General features: G+C 40.5%; 2 protein-coding genes across 2 annotated transcripts in view; one reads left to right on the forward strand and one right to left on the reverse strand.

The window, feature by feature from the left end:
• Positions 1-363: 363 nt before the first annotated feature.
• On the reverse strand, positions 364-4080 carry LOC141914035 (uncharacterized). The gene is made up of 5 exons (XM_074805283.1): positions 3931-4080; positions 3769-3848; positions 1219-1487; positions 629-887; positions 364-544 (listed from the first exon to the last, which is right to left on the reverse strand). The coding sequence occupies exons 1-5, from the start codon at positions 3945-3947 to the stop codon at positions 498-500; spliced, it is 672 nt and encodes a 223-aa protein (XP_074661384.1). The 5' UTR covers positions 3948-4080; the 3' UTR covers positions 364-497.
• Positions 4081-11417: 7337 nt separating this feature from the next.
• Positions 11418-20420, forward strand: part of LOC141913944 (voltage-gated inwardly rectifying potassium channel KCNH7-like) — a 31401-nt gene continuing 22398 nt past the window's right edge. The window contains exon 1 of the mRNA XM_074805170.1: positions 11418-11512. Coding sequence (XP_074661271.1) covers positions 11507-11512 — 6 coding nt within the window. The 5' untranslated portion in view covers positions 11418-11506. The remainder of the gene's footprint in view (positions 11513-20420) is intronic.

Genomic DNA, 20420 nt, shown 5'->3' on the forward strand with positions numbered 1-20420 from the left:
GAGCGAATTCACGTCGTATATCGCGTATTACCCAACCATATTTCTGACGGCGCGTTTCATCATCTGTAAGTCTCAAAAAGTCTCTAAATGCCATGCGTAGAATTCCTAGAATTTCTACCAGCCCCTCTATTGGTTTCACATCTCTGGTGTTTAATACACGAAGAGCATAGTGCATAGCATAGTTCGCGAGTGCCCTCAATTGTCTCACCAATACTGCGTACCCTGGATCTGTGTCTGCCCACTCCGTCTACTATCAATACACCGTTCAGAAAAACTACAAACCACAACCTGACAAATAACAACATAGACAATGTAGATTATGCTACTATTTATTTCGAAGATATTTCAAACAGTGATATAATGTAGATTATGCTACTATTTATTTCGAAGATATTTCAAACAGTGATATATCTCTAAGTATTGACAGTTTTGATGACAGGATTTTGTTTCAAGGATCTGTATTTTGCATCATCATTCACGTATGTTCTTCTGTGCATCTACGCGACCGTTCTGCGCCAAGCGTCGTAACCTAACCCGCAGACTCCTGAAATATCGATAAAACAAATCTGTAGAATACTAAATATTTCATATCTACATTTAAATTATCAAAGGTAGTTCAAGTATTTACCGATAGCGTCGCCTTCGTCGACTAGAGGGAATGTGACTTCAGTGAACGTGCGTGAGTGATCATAGGTAACTTTGAAGGCACATTTATCAGTAGTAGCTTCAATGACACCGTTCCTGTCTTTAGTGACTGTTAACTGGTTGGAGAGGAAACTCAGAGGAGTCTTTGGGGTGATGGGTATTTCTTCTTTAGCGAATCTACCAGCCATCCACTTGATGTTATCCAATCTGTACGTGCCTCCTGAACTTTTAGTATAGTCAGTCTGGAATAGGATGAATGGTGAATGTATTGTGCATCAATTTACCTTCATTACTTCTATATTTATATATCGCTTCGCCCATACTTACTTAAAGTATCAATCCAAACCCGGTGGGGTAGGGTAGTTAGACAGTGCCCAAACCCAGTGAGGTAGGGTAGCCAGACAGTGCCCAAACCCAGTGAGGTAGGGTAGCCAGACAGTGCCCAAACCCGGTGAGGTAGGGTAGCCAGACAGTGCCCAAACCCAGTGAGGTAGGGTAGCCAGACAGTGCCCAAACCCGGTGAGGTAGGGCCCAAACCCGGTGAGGTAGGGCCCAAACCCATGTTATACGTACTTTGAATACTTTCGTTCCTCTGAATAATAAAGTGACGCCTTCATCAGCGTTCAGATCATGGGCGATTATTCGAACCCCGGTCAAATAAGTGACATTAACAGTTGGGGGGTCGAGATTTGTGAAATCAGCGAACACATAGAATCTCATTCCGTCGCAGATCTTCTTACTCTCATGACGAGCTAATGTTCCATAACTTTCCATTTGATCCGTGATCGTAACATTGATGAATGTTTTCATATGCGGGTCACCTCGTATCCAGCAGGTTACATCTGTCAAAAACAACTTGTGATCGTTGTGAGATGAAAACTAACTTTCAGGGGCCGGTGTCATAGTCATTACTTAGACTTAAGACTAGTCTAAGACTATTTTAGTTATATAGCTAATCTAGCAGCTTAAGACCAGTCTTAAGATTTAAGACCACTTTTGGACTTAAGTCTCGACTATGAAACCGGCCCCAGATTAACTTTCTATGAAATTCTTATATCAATAAACTGTGAAAATATCGTTCGCAACTTCAACGACTGGCGCGTTCTCATAGCGATATAACAACGACTGGCGTTCTCATAGCGATATAACAACGACTGGCGTTCTCATAGCGATATAACAACGACTGGCGTTCTCATAGCGATATAACAACGACTGGCGTTCTCATAGCGATATAACAACGACTGGCGCGTTCTCATAGCGATATAACAACGACTGGCGTTCTCATAGCGATATAACAACGACTGGCGTTCTCATAGCGATATAACAACGACTGGCGTTCTCATAGCGATATAACAACGACTGGCGTTCTCATAGCGATATAACAACGACTGGCGTTCTCATAGCGATATAACAACGACTGGCGTTCTCATAGCGATATAACAACGACTGGCGTTCTCATAGCGATATAACAACGACTGGCGTTCTCATAGCGATATAACAACGACTGGCGTTCTCATAGCGATATAACAACGACTGGCGTTCTCATAGCGATATAACAACGACTGGCGTTCTCATAGCGATATAACAACGACTGGCGTTCTCATAGCGATATAACAACGACTGGCGTTCTCATAGCGATATAACAACGACTGGCGTTCTCATAGCGATATAACAACGACTGGCGTTCTCATAGCGATATAACAACGACTGGCGTTCTCATAGCGATATAACAACGACTGGCGTTCTCATAGCGATATAACAACGACTGGCGTTCTCATAGCGATATAACAACGACTGGCGTTCTCATAGCGATATAACAACGACTGGCGTTCTCATAGCGATATAACAACGACTGGCGTTCTCATAGCGATATAACAACGACTGGCGTTCTCATAGCGATATAACAACGACTGGCGTTCTCATAGCGATATAACAACGACTGGCGTTCTCATAGCGATATAACAACGACTGGCGTTCTCATAGCGATATAACAACGACTGGCGTTCTCATAGCGATATAACAACGACTGGCGTTCTCATAGCGATATAACAACGACTGGCGTTCTCATAGCGATATAACAACGACTGGCGTTCTCATAGCGATATAACAACGACTGGCGTTCTCATAGCGATATAACAACGACTGGCGTTCTCATAGCGATATAACAACGACTGGCGTTCTCATAGCGATATAACAACGACTGGCGTTCTCATAGCGATATAACAACGACTGGCGTTCTCATAGCGATATAACAACGACTGGCGTTCTCATAGCGATATAACAACGACTGGCGTTCTCATAGCGATATAACAACGACTGGCGTTCTCATAGCGATATAACAACGACTGGCGTTCTCATAGCGATATAACAACGACTGGCGTTCTCATAGCGATATAACAACGACTGGCGTTCTCATAGCGATATAACAACGACTGGCGTTCTCATAGCGATATAACAACGACTGGCGTTCTCATAGCGATATAACAACGACTGGCGTTCTCATAGCGATATAACAACGACTGGCGTTCTCATAGCGATATAACAACGACTGGCGTTCTCATAGCGATATAACAACGACTGGCGTTCTCATAGCGATATAACAACGACTGGCGTTCTCATAGCGATATAACAACGACTGGCGTTCTCATAGCGATATAACAACGACTGGCGTTCTCATAGCGATATAACAACGACTGGCGTTCTCATAGCGATATAACAACGACTGGCGTTCTCATAGCGATATAACAACGACTGGCGTTCTCATAGCGATATAACAACGACTGGCGTTCTCATAGCGATATAACAACGACTGGCGTTCTCATAGCGATATAACAACGACTGGCGTTCTCATAGCGATATAACAACGACTGGCGTTCTCATAGCGATATAACAACGACTGGCGTTCTCATAGCGATATAACAACGACTGGCGTTCTCATAGCGATATAACAACGACTGGCGTTCTCATAGCGATATAACAACGACTGGCGTTCTCATAGCGATATAACAACGACTGGCGTTCTCATAGCGATATAACAACTTGAGACCTGTGTAAAATATCAGACCACGATATCTCGGCGAATCGAACAGTGAAACACAGATCTGATTCGTCAATGAGACTTACTTGGTGGCGCTGGTTTCAAAGCAACCTTTTGTCCAGAAACAAGTTGAATCGCAGCTACCAAAACTAACATAACCTTTACACTGAAGATTGAAAAAGAATAGCAAAAATTCACAAAACAGGTTCACGAAAGAACGAGAGATATATTGTAGAAAATGCGCTCACCTGCTGAAACAGGCCATATTGTAACCGGTATCTGTGTATGTCCACTGTACTGGTGACGGAGAGAGAATTACCCTTTACGGGTACCTCTTCTTAAATACACTCAAACATGGCGTGACTTATAACACTTTATTTTACTGTTTAAACAACTTATGTTTCGAACATTTGTGCAATCCATAACTTCATCAACCAGGAACAAACACATATTAAATAACCATTAAATAGCACGTAAACAGTTTATTTAGCATCTTTATAGAAATATTAACAGAATTACGGCCTGGCGTTGACGTCAATGTGTTGAGGTAACGTCTGCTTGTGCTTTAAGAGACGACATATAAACACATAAAATTCCGCCTCACGCAAGAAAATATCGTCGTCAAAAACATGAAACATCTGGTTTTATCTTAGAAATGTTGTGATGTCGTTTCGGGTTCCAGTTTCAGTCGATAGACTTTCAAGAGTTCAGAGTTGATATGTGTAGCGGTGATGAATTCGTGCTAATGATCCATGGAGGAAAAAGAATCGAATTTCTGGTATAGCTCAAGGGTATCATCTATATACGTGTCGTACATACCCGAGCATTACTAGCTTCATATACACGATACATCATAACCGGTATATTAGCGATAAAAACATGGATTTATCTGATGATTTCTGATCGCGTATTCGGCATCATCTAAAAGCTATGTCGCTGTTCCTATCATGAATACTTAATCTTCTAATGCTGACTATACAATCATAGCTCTGACTGAAGACCAATCTATGACCATCTTAGTTCTAACAACTTATGACCAATCTTATACCCTAGTTTTGGAAGGTAGATCTCAACTATGGAACCGACCCCGGCGGGGAAGTTCTTAAGATTCAAAAATACCTTTAGACTTTAGTCATCAGACTGGTCCCAGCAGACTGTGTGACGGTATATGTCTACAATCTTACCCAATATGATATATTGATACATAGTTTGAGACTCAGTAGTGTTCACAGTACATGGATTCGTCACACTGTGATATGCGGCATGACTAATTGAATAATAAAATACATGGTTGATATACAGACTCCTCTATAATTCAATTGTGTCGAGTTCATTCAATATGTTTCCAGCTCTGAGTTGTCAATAGAAACAGAACCAATATGACCAATAATAAATACGTCATAACGTTACAAATCGACGCGCTATATTCGGCGGCGGCGTTTGACGTTGACGTTGTGTCGCCGTGGGTTTTTTTCTGGTACAAAACCATTAACGCTATTGACAATAATAGCTCAACTTTTAGTATAAAACTCAGTAACTGCTGATATTCAGGTTCCATTAGGTTTTTAGAGTGTTATATAATGAGAGTGATTTAGAAATTGATATGTTACACGATACACCAGTAATAGAAGTGTGGATATAAAGGGCACCTGCCTGAAGTGGACAATTTAGTTCTCTTCGTGTCAATATGAAAATGATTAAAATAGAACAATGCGCACGTGTTGGTGTAGTTTGGCGTCCTGTATTTATTCAATAACCTTTTTAAAATAATCACCTTTGGACTTGAAATAGTCGATTTCATTTGTCTATCGAAATTAAGCCCGATTAGACACTTAAGTAATCCTTCAGCGATAATAAGACCTATATATTGGTGTGTTTAGTTCTCTAAAAGCTGACCGATTTTAGAGCAAGTTGAAAAAGTGCAGAAAATCTACCCTCAATCTATGTGAATGACCGACACGAGGATCGATGCGGATCGCTCGCTCACGCGGTGAGTGTGTGTTAGATGATACACTACGCCTCTTGAAGCCTGAAATGTCAGGAGTTAATCACTTAAAACTCTCCGAGAAAGAGAGAGAGAGCTAAAGAGAGCTTATATAGTGGAAACTTGAACTGAACAGATTTATTCGTTCATCACACCGCGCGCACCTTCGATTCGTCCTCTCGATCACCGACTTATTTCAAGATGGCCGCCGCCGCCGCCGCGCATAGTGAGTAGCCGGAAGTATTTTTCGCAGCCATTATTAAGGGATAGAATCGTGGATCAATGAAGGATGGAACACAGCGCTGTGCAGCACAGCGCGGTGCAGCAAAGCAAGGTGGATCAGTTTAACTTAATTTATTGATTAACTCTGAGGACGAGAGAGAGAGACACTGTGTCATGTCTTTTCTTGATTAATTTCTAAATCCAATGAAAGAAAAAGCTTCTTCCTCGTAATGAAATGTAAATTTGTTTGTAAATTCGATTCTCGCAGGATGTTTGAAATCGTTGTGTAAGTTTAATGAAGTTAGACCCGAGGTTCATTCTGTGCTGGATAGATGAAGATGAGCTAATTGGTGCCGCTGTAGATATTCATGACCGCTGAGGACACAGAGACGGAGAAAGTGCTAGTTCTCTGTCCTTAGAACTTCTCAAATTTAATTACGCCACTGCCTGCCTTCATGAGTTCTGTGTTTAGCTGATTGGGAATGGAATTAAATGTTCATAGGTTTGGTGGCCGTCATTTCGCCGAGTTGGCACCCAGCTTTTCATGGTTCACACTGTGGTAGCTTTGAATGGTGTTACCACCTGACAGTGTGGTGTGTGGTGATGCCACCTGACAGTGTGGTGTGTGGTGATGCCACCTGACTGTGTGGTGTGTGGTGGTGTTACCTGACAGTGTGGTGGTGGTGGTGCTACCTGACAGTGTGGTGTGTTGTGGTGCAATTGATGAGTTTATAAATGCTACGTTGTTAAACAATGAGATATGTGGAAAACAATTGTGCGGCGGGGTGGGGGCGAGTTACCAAAACACATCACACGTCAATCAGCTTCTAGTTTCTAACTGAAGTAGGCGTCGTAAAATCTATGTGTGTTGTTGTTGGAAGGAGTATTTTCTGGTGAAATGTCAACGCGAAAACAAAAGTAGAAACTGTCGTCGGAGGAATGACAACAACACAGATCCCTACAGCCCTTTCTGATAAATCGATTCTTTACAATACCCGAAGAGACTTTTAGTTACGAAACAAATAGCATTTAGAAAATGTTCTTTTCACTTCGAAACGAAAGTGGTCACAAAAGAACAACCGACTATATACACATCAGATAAATAATGTGAATATGATTATTGATTTTATTGAACAGCTATTTGACTGTTAGCTATGTATGTTATTCTGAAGTCTATCTCTTTGAAGTTGGTTTGAGTTTCGGTAAAAAAACCGCGATCTTTGCGCCGATCGTTTGTGGAGATGGTTTTGATGTTGTGTGTTTGATATGCGATGATAATCGGACAAATAGATCTGGATCTATCCAGAAATATAACAAACACGACGCCACGATATTTGAACATTTCCTTTTCTATGTGTAAATTACGCTCATAGTTTGATAACTGGATCAAACGCTTTTCGTAGATCGATATATTTGTGTTCAGGATGGTTCTAAAAATCTCCAAGATCACCTGATGCGGACGTATCTAATACTTGTAATATCAACAATGGATTCCTCTAAATTCTGACTTGAATTCACGGTTAATGAAACACTCTGAGTTCCTTGAGTTCACATCTTTTCGACGTGTCGACTATATCTTAGTAGTTATCTTCAGGAATACTGAGGTTTTACTACAAACTTTTCCGGGCTCTTTTTTCTTATATTGAATGCAGGACCTGACTTGTGATACAGAGTGTAACCTGTAAGTGACGTCACTCCCCCAGTTCTCTCTCGTGTCATGGAATTGCCCACTGATGCTGGTTACAATCGAACTGCACTAGATGACGTAGCTTCCCGCTCAAACGACTTTCCGTTTAAGAGTCGTGAGAACGCGACCGGATGTACGTATTGATCGGACCACGAACCGGACCAGTGGGCATCGATCCGATTAATAATTAATTATAAACTCACCGCGAGAATGTATCAGGCATGAAACGATTCGATACCGCTCATATCCAATACTTAATTCTGGAATGATGGTTTTACACTGTATCACAGCCGTTACATAAAACGCGCGCCATCTTGTGCGGGCATCAAACTATCCGGTGGTCGCATTTTGTGGATTGTGGCTTTTTGTTTATAATCTGCAGCATTTCTTCATTATTTTACCACAGTTTCTGTTGAACGTGGTCCAGCACTGATCTAAATAGTTTCTAAGAATTCTAACATCAGTGGCTCGAGAATGTGTAAAACTCCTTAAGTCGTTTAAGTTGTGATGATGAATAGTTTGTCTACGACTTATCGAAATGGAAAATTGGGACTTATCCAGATTAAGAGATGACTTCAGTTATGTGACGACTTACCACATTATGACTTATACTTAGTAAATTGAATTAGAAATTCTAATTTTGACTCAAAGATGACTCCAGTAAAACGCTCAAGTATGAGTGTAGATGTACTGAGTCTCTGTACTGACTGACACATAAGTGATGCTATGACCAGAATGACCCGAACTTGTATGAATAATTCAATATATAATTCGGTATATAATTCAGTATATGATTCTCCGCGGAATCTGCGAGATTCATGTACATAATTAGAATGTAGCCGTTACATGAACCAGATAATAGTGTGTCATAAGTGCAGCGAGATAGTGAGTGATACTAATATCGTGTCGAGCAGCAACAAACTGATAAAATATACCGGAATGAGAGACTCGCTTGCCAGGTTTAGATATATAGACTGGTGGCCGTTTAGCGGTGACCTGTCCTCTCAAAAATCTAGTCGAGCAATACCATGGACCAATTGAGGGTTTGTGGCCATGGGGTTAGTGAGGCAATTGAACCCTGGTAAGCGAGGATGAATTAGAGAATGAAAGAGATGTGATATATCAACGAATTCTCAATCTCAATCTCAGGAATTATGAAATATCACAATATCCTGCGGGCAAAATCAAAGAGGAAATTGATTTAATCTATAAAACTGTGTTAGTCGTCAACTTGCTTCAAGTTTGAATTATCCGTCGAGGAGGGAGGGAGAGAGAGGGAGAGGGAGAGAGAGAGAGAGAGGGAGAGAGAGGGAGAGAGAGGGAGAGAGAGGGAGAGAGCGCGCTATGGAGAACACGAGTCGACACTTGACATTTCTCTGGTGAAGACGGGCCTCGAGTATTTCGATCAGAATAGGAGCAGGAGTTTTCAGTATTATACGATTTAATTCCGAATCGAAATTAAACGAATTCGATTTCTCTCTCTCCACAGTGAACCGGCGCGCACACACGACAGTGAACCGGCGCGCGCACACGACAGTCTGGCATCATCTTCCAGATCGTCATTACAGTAACATGCATTCATGTGTTGAGAAACGTTTGACATTTCAAGAATTTCTTCATCGGGAAATTGATATAAACATCATCGAAAAACTGCATGCTGTATACAAACATTCATCGCCGTCCAATTCTTACAAAACGGCTGCCAATGTCCAGACCCGTGGAGCGGAGCATCCCTACTGGCCTAGTCTCTACTGAGAAAGGAATTAAGACTTGGCCCCCATTAAGGAGGACTAAGTGGTCCACAGAGTAGGACTGGTCCACTGTGATTAGTAGTCCACGATGATAACTATTTTCACTGAGTGTATAACACGCATCACAGGATCATCCATTGATTTATCGGAATGCAATTACCCATCGAATACACGACTCCACATACATATATACACGCGCGGCATATTTCCATCAAATACAAGATGCCTTGATGTTCTATATGATATGAAATGTCTTGCGACGTTTACAGCCTACAAAGTAGCAATAGCAGCAGTTGTCACATGGCAGACGAACGGACGAGAAGTATATATATGTATATGATATATGTACCCGCCTCCAATAACACCCACTTAACGTGTGTAAGACTTGTTTTACCTTGACATTGAATTATGTGTTGATAACAATCTGAGATGCGATGAAATGTTGTGTATCACGCGGCTCATAAAGTCTTTTGATTAACACATTACTCTTTTGTAAGGCTTCATGTTTTGTATCGAGGCATCTCTGTTTATTGATTTATTTCCCTTTTTTCTCCAGAGTAAAACGCCTCAGCACAGTGTGTAACGCTGTCTCGCAAAAATCTGATAGAAAAATCTGAGTACGTAATTCGGAAATTGACCAGATAATATATTTTTATCGTTTTCCCATGTTCCCAACTTGAATATTCTATCAAATTCCAGTAGTGGATTTGTCTATGTTCTTATTCCAAGTTGTCCACTGAGGCTAATTTCCATGTTGCGCATTTTATGTGTTAATTCAGCAGCCCCCATCACACTGGTGTATCCTTCATATCGAGGATGCGGTTTTAGAAAACATAAATTACATTACATTACATTAATTGTATAAACAGTTTATTGTATAATCTGCGTGTTTAAGCAGCAGCAGCAGCAGCAGCCAGTGATAGATTGTTAGTCATGTTATCAGGCGTCGAAACCTGGGGAAATAACTTCCTGTGTCAGACGCAGATAACTGAGCCTACATCGCTCTGTGTACTGGGTAAAAAAATACCTTCATACTGATCTGTCTTATCGGTTTCAGCTCAGTTCATCACGACACGACGCGACATACTAATACCAATACCAATACCATTACCAACACCAGTACCATTACCAATACCAGTGCCAATATCAGTGCCAATACCAATGCCAGTACTGGTGGAATTCAATTTACTAATAACAGAGACTCACAGAGACTCACAGAGACTCACAGAGACGCACAGAGACTCACAGAGACTCACAGACACTCACAGACACTCACAGACACTCACAGAGACTCACAGAGACTCACAGACACTCACAGAGACTAACTCACAGGTTTTTCTAGAGTTCAGTTAACTGTCAGTTTTATTATGAACACTGTTTCCTATCAGTTCAGCTCAATGCACCATCTTCATTTATTGGTTAAAGAATGAAGTTTTGGCAGCATCGACATCACCATCTTTGTAAATATATCTGAGATTTCCAGTCTGAGATTTCTGAAATTTCCTAACTTCGTTTCGGGTGGACTATAGTTCAACCCATCTTCAGAGTTTATTTGAAAATGAAGTGCTGGAGATGGTTACGTCAGCAATGAAGAAAAGCAGTTGTTTAGATTTATATTGTGGGTTTTCGCACAATCGTCTTTTTATTAGAAATTCACAATATTTCATCTTCTCGCATTAACTCTAAACCGGTTTCTATACTGACATATTGTCAAATAGGAGAAACAAACCCACACTTGAAAATTTAAATGCCAAACTATATAGGCACAATTGCCATGCCGCATCCTTGTTGTTCGAGGAATGTTGCTAGCGACTGCAAACTGGTTATCGGTTAAGTTTTTTTTTTCCCGATGCAAATATGATCATACTTCAAGGCGCTAAGATTGAGTGAAGCGTATGTATGAACGGTTAGCAGGAGAAGGATGAAATATTGGCAGGAACTGCTGTTCACTCAGTGTGTCGCGTCATACAGTCACACGGCACTATCAGCTGGTGGTGAACTGGTAGAAGCTGCTGCCATCACACTCAGCCGCTAACCGTCTCCGTAATCTAACTAGGATATCCTTACATTCATCCTTTATCCTAGTGGATATACAGTATCCGTCAGATTATGGAACATCGAGGATTTATTATCATGATATAGTTATCTGTTTACCGGAAGGTTGCTATGGATTTCACTTCATGAAGGTAAAAAAAGTGAAATACTGAAATACGTGCGCTATGTGTTGTAAAGTGCTGCTCATTCAGTTTATTGCTGTTTTTGTTTTTATTGTTCCCGATGAATTATAGATACTCGCGCGTCGATTGATGTTTTTTTATAATAGTTTTAATGGATGTTGATGATGGTTGTAGAAACTGCGGGAATGTTTTTTCTTTTTTGTCAAATTCAGTTCCAATTCACGATGTTTTTTTAGGGAGACATTTCGTATTTTAGTTTAGCGATGTTTTTACTTGTGTCTCGCTCACCGATGATTATTCTGTAACGTAAATCTGTCCGTTAGCCATCTCAAATATATCAGGTTTTCAAGTAGACATCTCAAAAAAGTCAAGGCAAACATTTAGATTTTAACAGGTTATTTCCACGACACGTTTTGACTATGTCTAACGAGTCTCTTCTTCTCGTGGAAATAAATTGTTAAAATCAAAATCAATCGGATGTTTTCAAGTAATTCTCTTAGAACACGTGTTCCAAATCCCATTTCCGCTTCAAGGAACGGATCTACATTTATCCTTTAAATACAAAAACAATTTTCAGAATGAACATATATCCTCAAGTGATATTACAGCCTGTTCTGACTGCTTCAAGCGCTAACCCTCCCGCTGCTGTTGTACACGCGTGGATCGAATTCTTGGGCGTTTTCCCCGATATAAACATAAATCATTTATTAATTTATTTCGCGGTGTTTTCGCGTAATTATATCTATTATTGTAAGTCTATTTGTTACCATAACGATGCTCATGAAATTCGCCACAACATTGTGCGAATCGTCGTACCGACAATCGATTACTAACTATAGCCTTCAATATTCATTTTATCTCTCGCAAAATTAAATGTTCATCGGGTAAATTGGAAAATTGTATCGTTATTGCTATCGTTAAAGGACCGACAAATTATCGATAGTTTTGAAAGAATAAACATCGTTTTGAACCGAAGTGACCTTTTCGGAGTTGTTTGCACCAAATGTTCCGATAACGGGATCGCGGACTGCTATTGAAGCGTGTACACGTAAGAGTAACAGAACCATCATTAATTTCGCCTATAGCTACATATAAATGACATCAGTAAATACGTGCCGAGCATTGGTTGTATAGTGTCGAGTCTTCAATACGTTCATCTTCTATTTCATATATACAGCATCAGTAACACCACAATCTCACAACTTTTTAATTACAAGTCATTATTTTAGGCTTATCGTTGATATAATCCGGCTGGAGAGCTCGCTCGTCCAGAACATGTTCGTATCTGTATGTACGTCCGATGACCATATAAGGTTATTTACTCAGTACATTATTGATGATTTCCAATATCGATTTCTAACTTAAAGACAAGGATATTAAGAAGCTACACGTCACGACATGATCTGATCTTCTTAATAATAATTCTCGATAATACATTATCAGATATACGTATATAATTCTGCTTATTCAATGTAAACAGTAAGTAAAACCATTGGTTCCATTTGCAACCATGGACTAGATTTAGAGTCCATGATTCCTCTACTTGTGGTGGAACTACAATATCAACTTCTTTAAAGAAACTGGACAGGTTTTTTAAGATATGTTTTATTTATCAGAATAGTATTTTCAAGTTGCAAGTTATCTGGCAGAGTAGGTATCTAATTCTACCGATGATGCCAGTTCTATCTGATAATTCTGTAGAATTCATTTTCATGGCAGCATACAATGTGTTACTGTGCATGCCTAGCTGTCCTTGCGACCCCTCCATCACGAATGTTTAGCAGACCTGGTGAGTCCTCCATCATGACTGACCCGGAGGCGACCCTTCCATCATGACTGACTCGATGGTGACCCCTCCATCATGAATTCAGCAGACCTGGTGAGTCCTCCATCACGTTGTGTAGCGATGCTCTTTTTCTTATTCTGCTCCAATCTCAGAGGCGGACTGACTGTCTGTCAGTCAGTCGGTTTTTATTAGTTGTTAATTACAATAATTAGCCGGTAATCATCCAGAGGTCTGTCAGTGTCACGTGTTACGTGTGAAGGCGTTTAATATTCCGCACGTTGAGAGAGAAGAGATATTGATTTACTAATTACACACGGTGTGATTAGAATGAATGACCGATATTAGTAGGTCGTAGTTTTATTACTGCAATCGAGAGAACTCTGGATATTTTAGATAAAACTTGCAACCATTTCATAGATAGAACACATGAACAAATTCCGAAATAGCCGAGAGGAAAATCCCAATAAACTCAAAGATGTGAAGTTCTTGAATAGAGCCTGAAGATGTCTGATAATCTTTAGCTGAAGCGATTGCTCAATACATTTCTATTCAAGATCTTTTCATGTTTGGCTGAATCTATTGTCGGATTTCTCTCCCGAATCTTACGCTGATATTGTGCATCATCTCTCGACTTATCTGAAATGGTTTTCTGATTTAGTAGTTCATTCAACAAGTTTTTGACTGTGCTCTCTCGGTCATCATCATCATCATCATCATCGTGTTTACTTTAGAGTCTAGCCCGATGTCCGGTTTTGCGATCTAATCTTATATTTAAGACCAGTTTAAGGTCATCTTTTGTAGCCGATCATAGACCAGTCTTATGATTTTACAGCATATTCTGACTTGGGTTATGACGTGGTCCTGAATCTGAGACAGAATCGCAGATCTTCACGAGGAGTCCATGAATTAGGCGGCTGTGGATAATTGTCTTTAACTCGGTATTAGTCCCGTCTGTTCAGATCTTACTCATTCCGTTCGCGTTCTGCTTTCTTTTCCCTGCACAACATGTTATTACTGTTCAGCCTTGGTCGCGTCATTACGGTTGATTGCTGAGACACTGTGACAATTGGTTAAGTAGTTTAACATTATCCTCGTGACGATACTTCTATTCCTTCTCTAGCTCTTTAGCTGCTGCTGCTGCTGCCGCCGCCGCCGCCGCTGCTGCTGCTGCTGCTGCTGCTGCTGGGGTTGGTTGTGTATGTTTATATATACAAACAAATAAACCACTGAACAAATATTACCGATAATGCAAATCATGCTTGAATATATCCAGGGACCGGTAAACATGTCCGGTACGATTATGCAAATGAATGTAAAAAAAAGTATAAGATCACATTCCGTCTGTTTATTTATTCAGAACCAGGTCAGAAATACTGACGTATAGAACCGTGCCTATTTATTATTCGAAGGACTTTTCCGAGGTAAGCCGGCCTCGGTCTCATTGCTAACAAAAACCAGCAACTGTTTTGAATATGCAAATGAGCATGACACTACCGCACTATAGTTAGTTCTCGGTTGACTGCCGGTAAAATTACCATCGTTTTATAGGAAATATCAAGTGTAAATTGTAGGTTGTGAATTAACACGAGGTTGCGATCGTTCAAACTGCTACAATGAGCACCATTTACAATGTTGTAAATTGCTTCATAGTTCGTGACGTTCATAACAAACTTCTGCTACTGCTGCTGCTGCTGCTAGTACTGCTGCTGCTGCTGCTGCTGCTGCTGCTGCTGCTAGTACTGCTGCTGCTGCTGCTGCTAGTACTGCTGCTGCTGCTGCTGCTGCTGATTCTCGTTTCAAGCATCACCTTCATGACCTTCGTATTTCTAAATTCGTTTCAAACTAGTGTCATTTCTCGCATCCGCATTAAATGCATTTTATCTGTTTCGCAATGGCGACAAAATTGGAACGCAGCTTTTCACTTTAAATCGGATTTTAAGCCGCAAAAAGTAAATGTGTTGATAGATCAGTCACAGTCGGATATTTGGCTAATAATGATAACGATCAGTAGAATCGAAATAAGCGCGGAATAATGAAGATAAACCGGAAACTACTGATGAAGTGTTTTCAAATAGAACCTTTATATCTCCATTAATATCATCATCACGTGACTCGCTGCTGGTAATCATACAGCCATTCAATTGCTCATTTACACTAAATTCAAGGTCTTCTCCTCGCCTGCCAGGGGACGACTATGATTGATTGATTGATTGATTGATAGAAAGTAAGTTAGTTAATCAAAACAACCAATTATCGGACATTCACTCGCTTACCCGGGGTCGATTCGGTCATTATCTACTTAAGGAGAGACGGTCGCAGTCAATATACATGTATATGTGCATGTACTGACCTCACTTGCCGGTGGACGGTTCTTACGCTTGGCTGTTATAGAAGTTGTATATATTTTTAAGTTCATCCCGAGGTTTTCTCCGTCGGCGGCGGCGGCGGCCCAATCGTTCAAATTTTCCGGTTGAATATGATCCGGGAAAGTCGTTGATGAAGTGATCTGGTCGAAAGATTACCCGTTCAATGTCTGTGTGTCTAATCACGTGGATTCAGCTGCCGTTACAGCATTATCTGCGACCATATGCGGCCAAACGTGAAATAAGCAATTTAGAATCGACCGACAACGCGCAGTCCTGAAATCAGTAGCATCTTATCAGTTCGCAGACGACTCCAGTATGACTACACTTCATTTCAAAGACAGAGGGCGCTGAGCTGATAAGTATGACTTGTTTGAGATAAAAAAAGAACTCCAATCCACCCTTCAAACGACTTTCATTTTACTTTAAGATTTAAAAGGCAGCATCTTTGAACATGTCTTAAATAAATGATGTCGACTTCCTTCATTGGTAATCTTTAGTCGGCGAGTGCTGCCAGGGTGAAGTGCCAGAATTATTGGTGACGTCACGTATTATACTTGTGTAGTTAATGTCGGGGATAAGACACATACAGTAAGTAACTATGTGCCAATACCAGCTGCAGAGAGAGGAGAGAGAGAGAAGAGAGAGAAGAGAGAGAGAGAGACAGAGGTTCCTCAATATCGACCATTCTTCCTAGTGATCCATGCGACCGACAGTGGGAGGAAGATTTAACGCGATTATCTGCGACATGATTAACACACAGATCGCCTACTCTACTACAAATACCACATAGAATCCTTAATTCTCATTCTGTGTTTCATGACACAGAAATTCACTTATAGATTAAATGATTTCCAGTCTATAAACGTTTGATTGAATTCCCGGTGAAGTTAAGTATTATAGCTGTAATGACGTGGAGCTCAGTACAGGTTCGTTCAACTTTCTCTATCCAACGACCTTCACATTCTGGGTAATGTCTAATTGACGGCGACCAAAAATCGTGTCTAAAATTAAACTCTGTTTCTAAGTTTATCCTCTTAAGATCAGAAATGCCAGGCGTTAAGTATGTAATCGTTTTTGTGGAGCGGTTTCCGAGTATTTCTGTAACCGATTCAATATTGATGCGTGAAGTGTGTTGTGTGTTTTGTATCGATTTAGTTCACTAAGTGACGGCTTGAAAATGCAAATATAAATCAAACTATTTATAAATCTATTACAGATATCGACGTTGGATACTAAAACAACTATTGAAAAGACGATAGTGTTTACGAATTTTTGTTGTTGGATTAGTGAGTTTGGAAACGCTGATCCAACAGAACACAAACCAAAAAAGTATTCACGCCGGTCTATCAGATGCCCGAATATTGGCTGCATTAATGGGATTCGAACCCACCACCTCTCGGCTGTTCAATACTGTTGTGTGTTGTCAACATCCTCCTTCTTTTTAAGATGCAATACGTTTGACAGGTTATAATTAAATTTATCCGGCTATAATCAGGGTATGTTGGCTGTCCGTTTCATACAAGAGTTAAGAGCTATACAGACGCGCGTCGAGCGCTGAAATAAGTAGTTTTCATGTCACTTCACGCGTTGATTGAGATCAGTGGCATGCCACTCCACAGTCTCTTCATAACCGCATTCTCAACATACAGCCTGCACAACTTATCGATTTTCATCTTACTCCAACCGGCTTCCTATGGGTACCGGCGACTATTGTACCACCTTCAATCCATAACCGTTCAATCCTCATCTCTGTAAAGAGTTTTCAAGACGGCCCCAGATTTGGTTGTTGTCAGGTGGATGTTACCAAAAATATATCTTTGATGTTACTCATGCTATCACAGTAGTTGCATAGTCATTTAGACTGGCGTCTCAGATTCAAGACCCCGGACGTTGGTTGTCAGATTGGCTATAGAACCAAAATTAGGTTAGACTGGACTTACGTTGTTAGATTGGTTGTATGACTTAGTTGGCCTAAGACTTGAATCTAAGCTGACTATATGACTATACAACTGGCCCCTGGATTCATGATGGTCTCCAGGTCGATGTACGGTACTAGTATTCTGATCACTCAGTTCGATCTTCTCCCTATCGTTAGTTTCCGTTTCTGTTTTTACCTCGCAGCGTCCGAAGATTTATCTCTTCTCGAATACAAATAAATCTAACAATAGAAAAAACCAGCTCGACGTAGGATTTATATTCATGCTTACGGCGGCTACGAATCCCGCACGGACCGATTTCTGTTTACACAACGAGAAGAATATTGATCGTGTCAACATAGTTTGGTGATTTTTCTTCGCTCTGCGGAGTTCAGTCCCCTGGCATCGATGATATAAACTCTTCGGCGCGATTTTCCGTTCCCTCACACTCAAACACACACACGCGATTCCTCGCAAAATCCTCATCGATTACATTAAAATATTCCACTTAATACAAATATCCCGGCGGTTGTACTGTGTGTTTTTTGTCGATCTGTTTCAGATTGATTGCTCCCAGTTTGAAAGTGATTGGTTGGTTGAGTTTTAATCAAAATTGTCACCTCTGCGACCTGAGCGACATCGAGTAGAATTTCTGCATGAAACGCCACACGAAATTCCACTCAGCGACTTTTCATTCAGAATTGATGGACACTTTTTCAGGGGCAACAATAAAAATGTTGGTTACGTTGGGAATCATGGATTCAGAATGAACTGGGTTTGACGATATTGACAATAAACAAGAAAATGTGGACCGCAACAACAGTAGATACAATGTATCTAGATGTTGGACTTGTTTCAACTCTCTCTCTCTCTCTCAACATCAATCGAGAACAAGGCCATGTTGAATAATGAAATCAGTCACATACAAAAAGACCTCATCACACACTGTCATCTGATTGTCAGAAGAGTGGAACGAACGAGAGTCGTCTGCGATGTGTGTTTAATTGATTCCGGGTTGATACAGTACTATTCAATTTATCACCAAATGACAAACCGCTGCTATTTTCTTTTTATGGTCGGATTTACTTCGGCAAAACTCTGCCTTCGAAATAAAATCTGTAATACTTGTCAGAAGTAATTCATCCTCGCAGTTCCAGTCGCTCCTTTAAGGTTTATTACAAAGTACTAAAATCCTCGTCTCATTCTTACAATCGAATATTTTCATGTGGTTGGTTCTCTAATTTCGAATTCTACAACAATGGCCGCGGTTATGATGAAACTCGAGCGTTGCTAAGATACCCCGATGAACACAATAAGGTTTTACCGAAGTATGGCGTCGTTCTGCGGTATGCAATTTGTCCTTTTATTAGAATTCCCGGTGAAATATTAATTTGTAATGTTCACTCTTTAGAAAGGTGAACCGACGTTGTGCGCGTGCGTCTTTACTGTGTTTTATCACCTATTGATGTTGGATCGACATTGTTCGTGCCAGTTTGTATAGACTCGCTACAAGTGGAGATGATGATTTATAACTAGTCCACACACGCGTGGTTTCTACACTAAATTTCTCTTGAGATTCTAATTACTCGCTCACGTGTTCTACAAGTTATTATCGCGGACAAGCACCACCAACTGTTAGCAATAAGCCAAGGCTACAGGCGCAAACCCCGAACAGTATCAGCACAAGCCATCGTGCCAACCTACTATACATGAACATATCAAAATCTTGAAGTGAACGTTGGCCGCCTCCATGATTCACAATTCCTCATCTTTGTTTCAATCTATTTGAATGCCTAGAGTAAGTAACATTGTTGCCGGTTGTTTTGTTGCTGAACGGCCGAGTTCAGTATTAGTTGTCAAAGGACGTTATTAAGGACGTAAGTTGTTAAGATACACGAGTTTTGCCCATTTGATAATCGGTATTGTATTTTTATCTAAGTATATTGTTTGAAGTGAAAAAGAGAGAATTATCTTTTTGGTAATAGACCTAATGACCTTTTTATCACCCCATCCCCAGAACAGCATCATTAAGTACGCGTTGCGCCAACCTGTGTTACATCTAAATCTTGAAGTCAATATGTTGGCTTTATCGTGATTCATAATCCCTCGTCCATGTTTCATACTATTTCAATAATACATGTATCAGCAAAAAGCTTCTGCTTTTTTTCAACAGTAGATCGAATTGAGACAAACGATGTCGTGATCCTGACACCAGCAATCTGTCTCTGTCTCCGTCTTTACTGATAGACTATCCGGCGTTAACCAGATGATAGATTATCATCAAACACGATATATTCCGTGATGGAACATTCAGCAGCATCAGCTACAACATCTCAAATATCACTTCGTATAGTTCCGCCACGTTCACACTTAACTGGCCAATCACGATCGAGTTCGATACCGCCACGAATTCAGGAAACCAATCAGGAGGAAGTTAAGATGATCCTAAAAGAAGCGAGGGTTTACAACTGGTAATCAGATGGTGGTTTATTTGTCTCTCATCACTATAGGACAACACCTCAACCAGACGCCATGGATAATTCATCCTTAATAACAGCAACAGTATCGACAGTTACGAGGACTGATTGTGAAATATGGCGCAGTTTTCCCGTCGCTTGGCAATACGAATTCAGCGTTTATATCTATCTAGGTTTCTACGGACCGGCCTCGTTAATGGGTATCGGTTTGAACATTTTTACTCTTCTAATTTTTAGAAAACTCGACAATCCCGCTTACTATCTAATCAAAGTTCTCGCTGTTTACGACTTACTCTACTCAATCGCTATTTGTTTTCTATTCCCGTTAAGAACTATTCATATATTTATCGTATTAGGAGACATCGTAACGCG

The sequence above is a fragment of the Tubulanus polymorphus genome, chromosome 12 (assembly GCF_964204645.1).
Source record: "Tubulanus polymorphus chromosome 12, tnTubPoly1.2, whole genome shotgun sequence".
Classification (NCBI taxonomy): domain Eukaryota; kingdom Metazoa; phylum Nemertea; class Palaeonemertea; order Tubulaniformes; family Tubulanidae; genus Tubulanus; species Tubulanus polymorphus.

What these genes read in the sequence shown, in the direction of transcription:
- LOC141914035 (XM_074805283.1), bottom strand. An exon ending in TTTGAAACCAGCGCCACCAA is followed by an intron (nt 1,488 to 3,768) that starts GTAAGTCTCATT and finishes TGTTTTTGACAG; the next exon opens with ATGTAACCTGCTGGATACGA. An exon ending in CGACGAAGGCGACGCTATCG is followed by an intron (nt 545 to 628) that starts GTAAATACTTGA and finishes TCGATATTTCAG; the next exon opens with GAGTCTGCGGGTTAGGTTAC.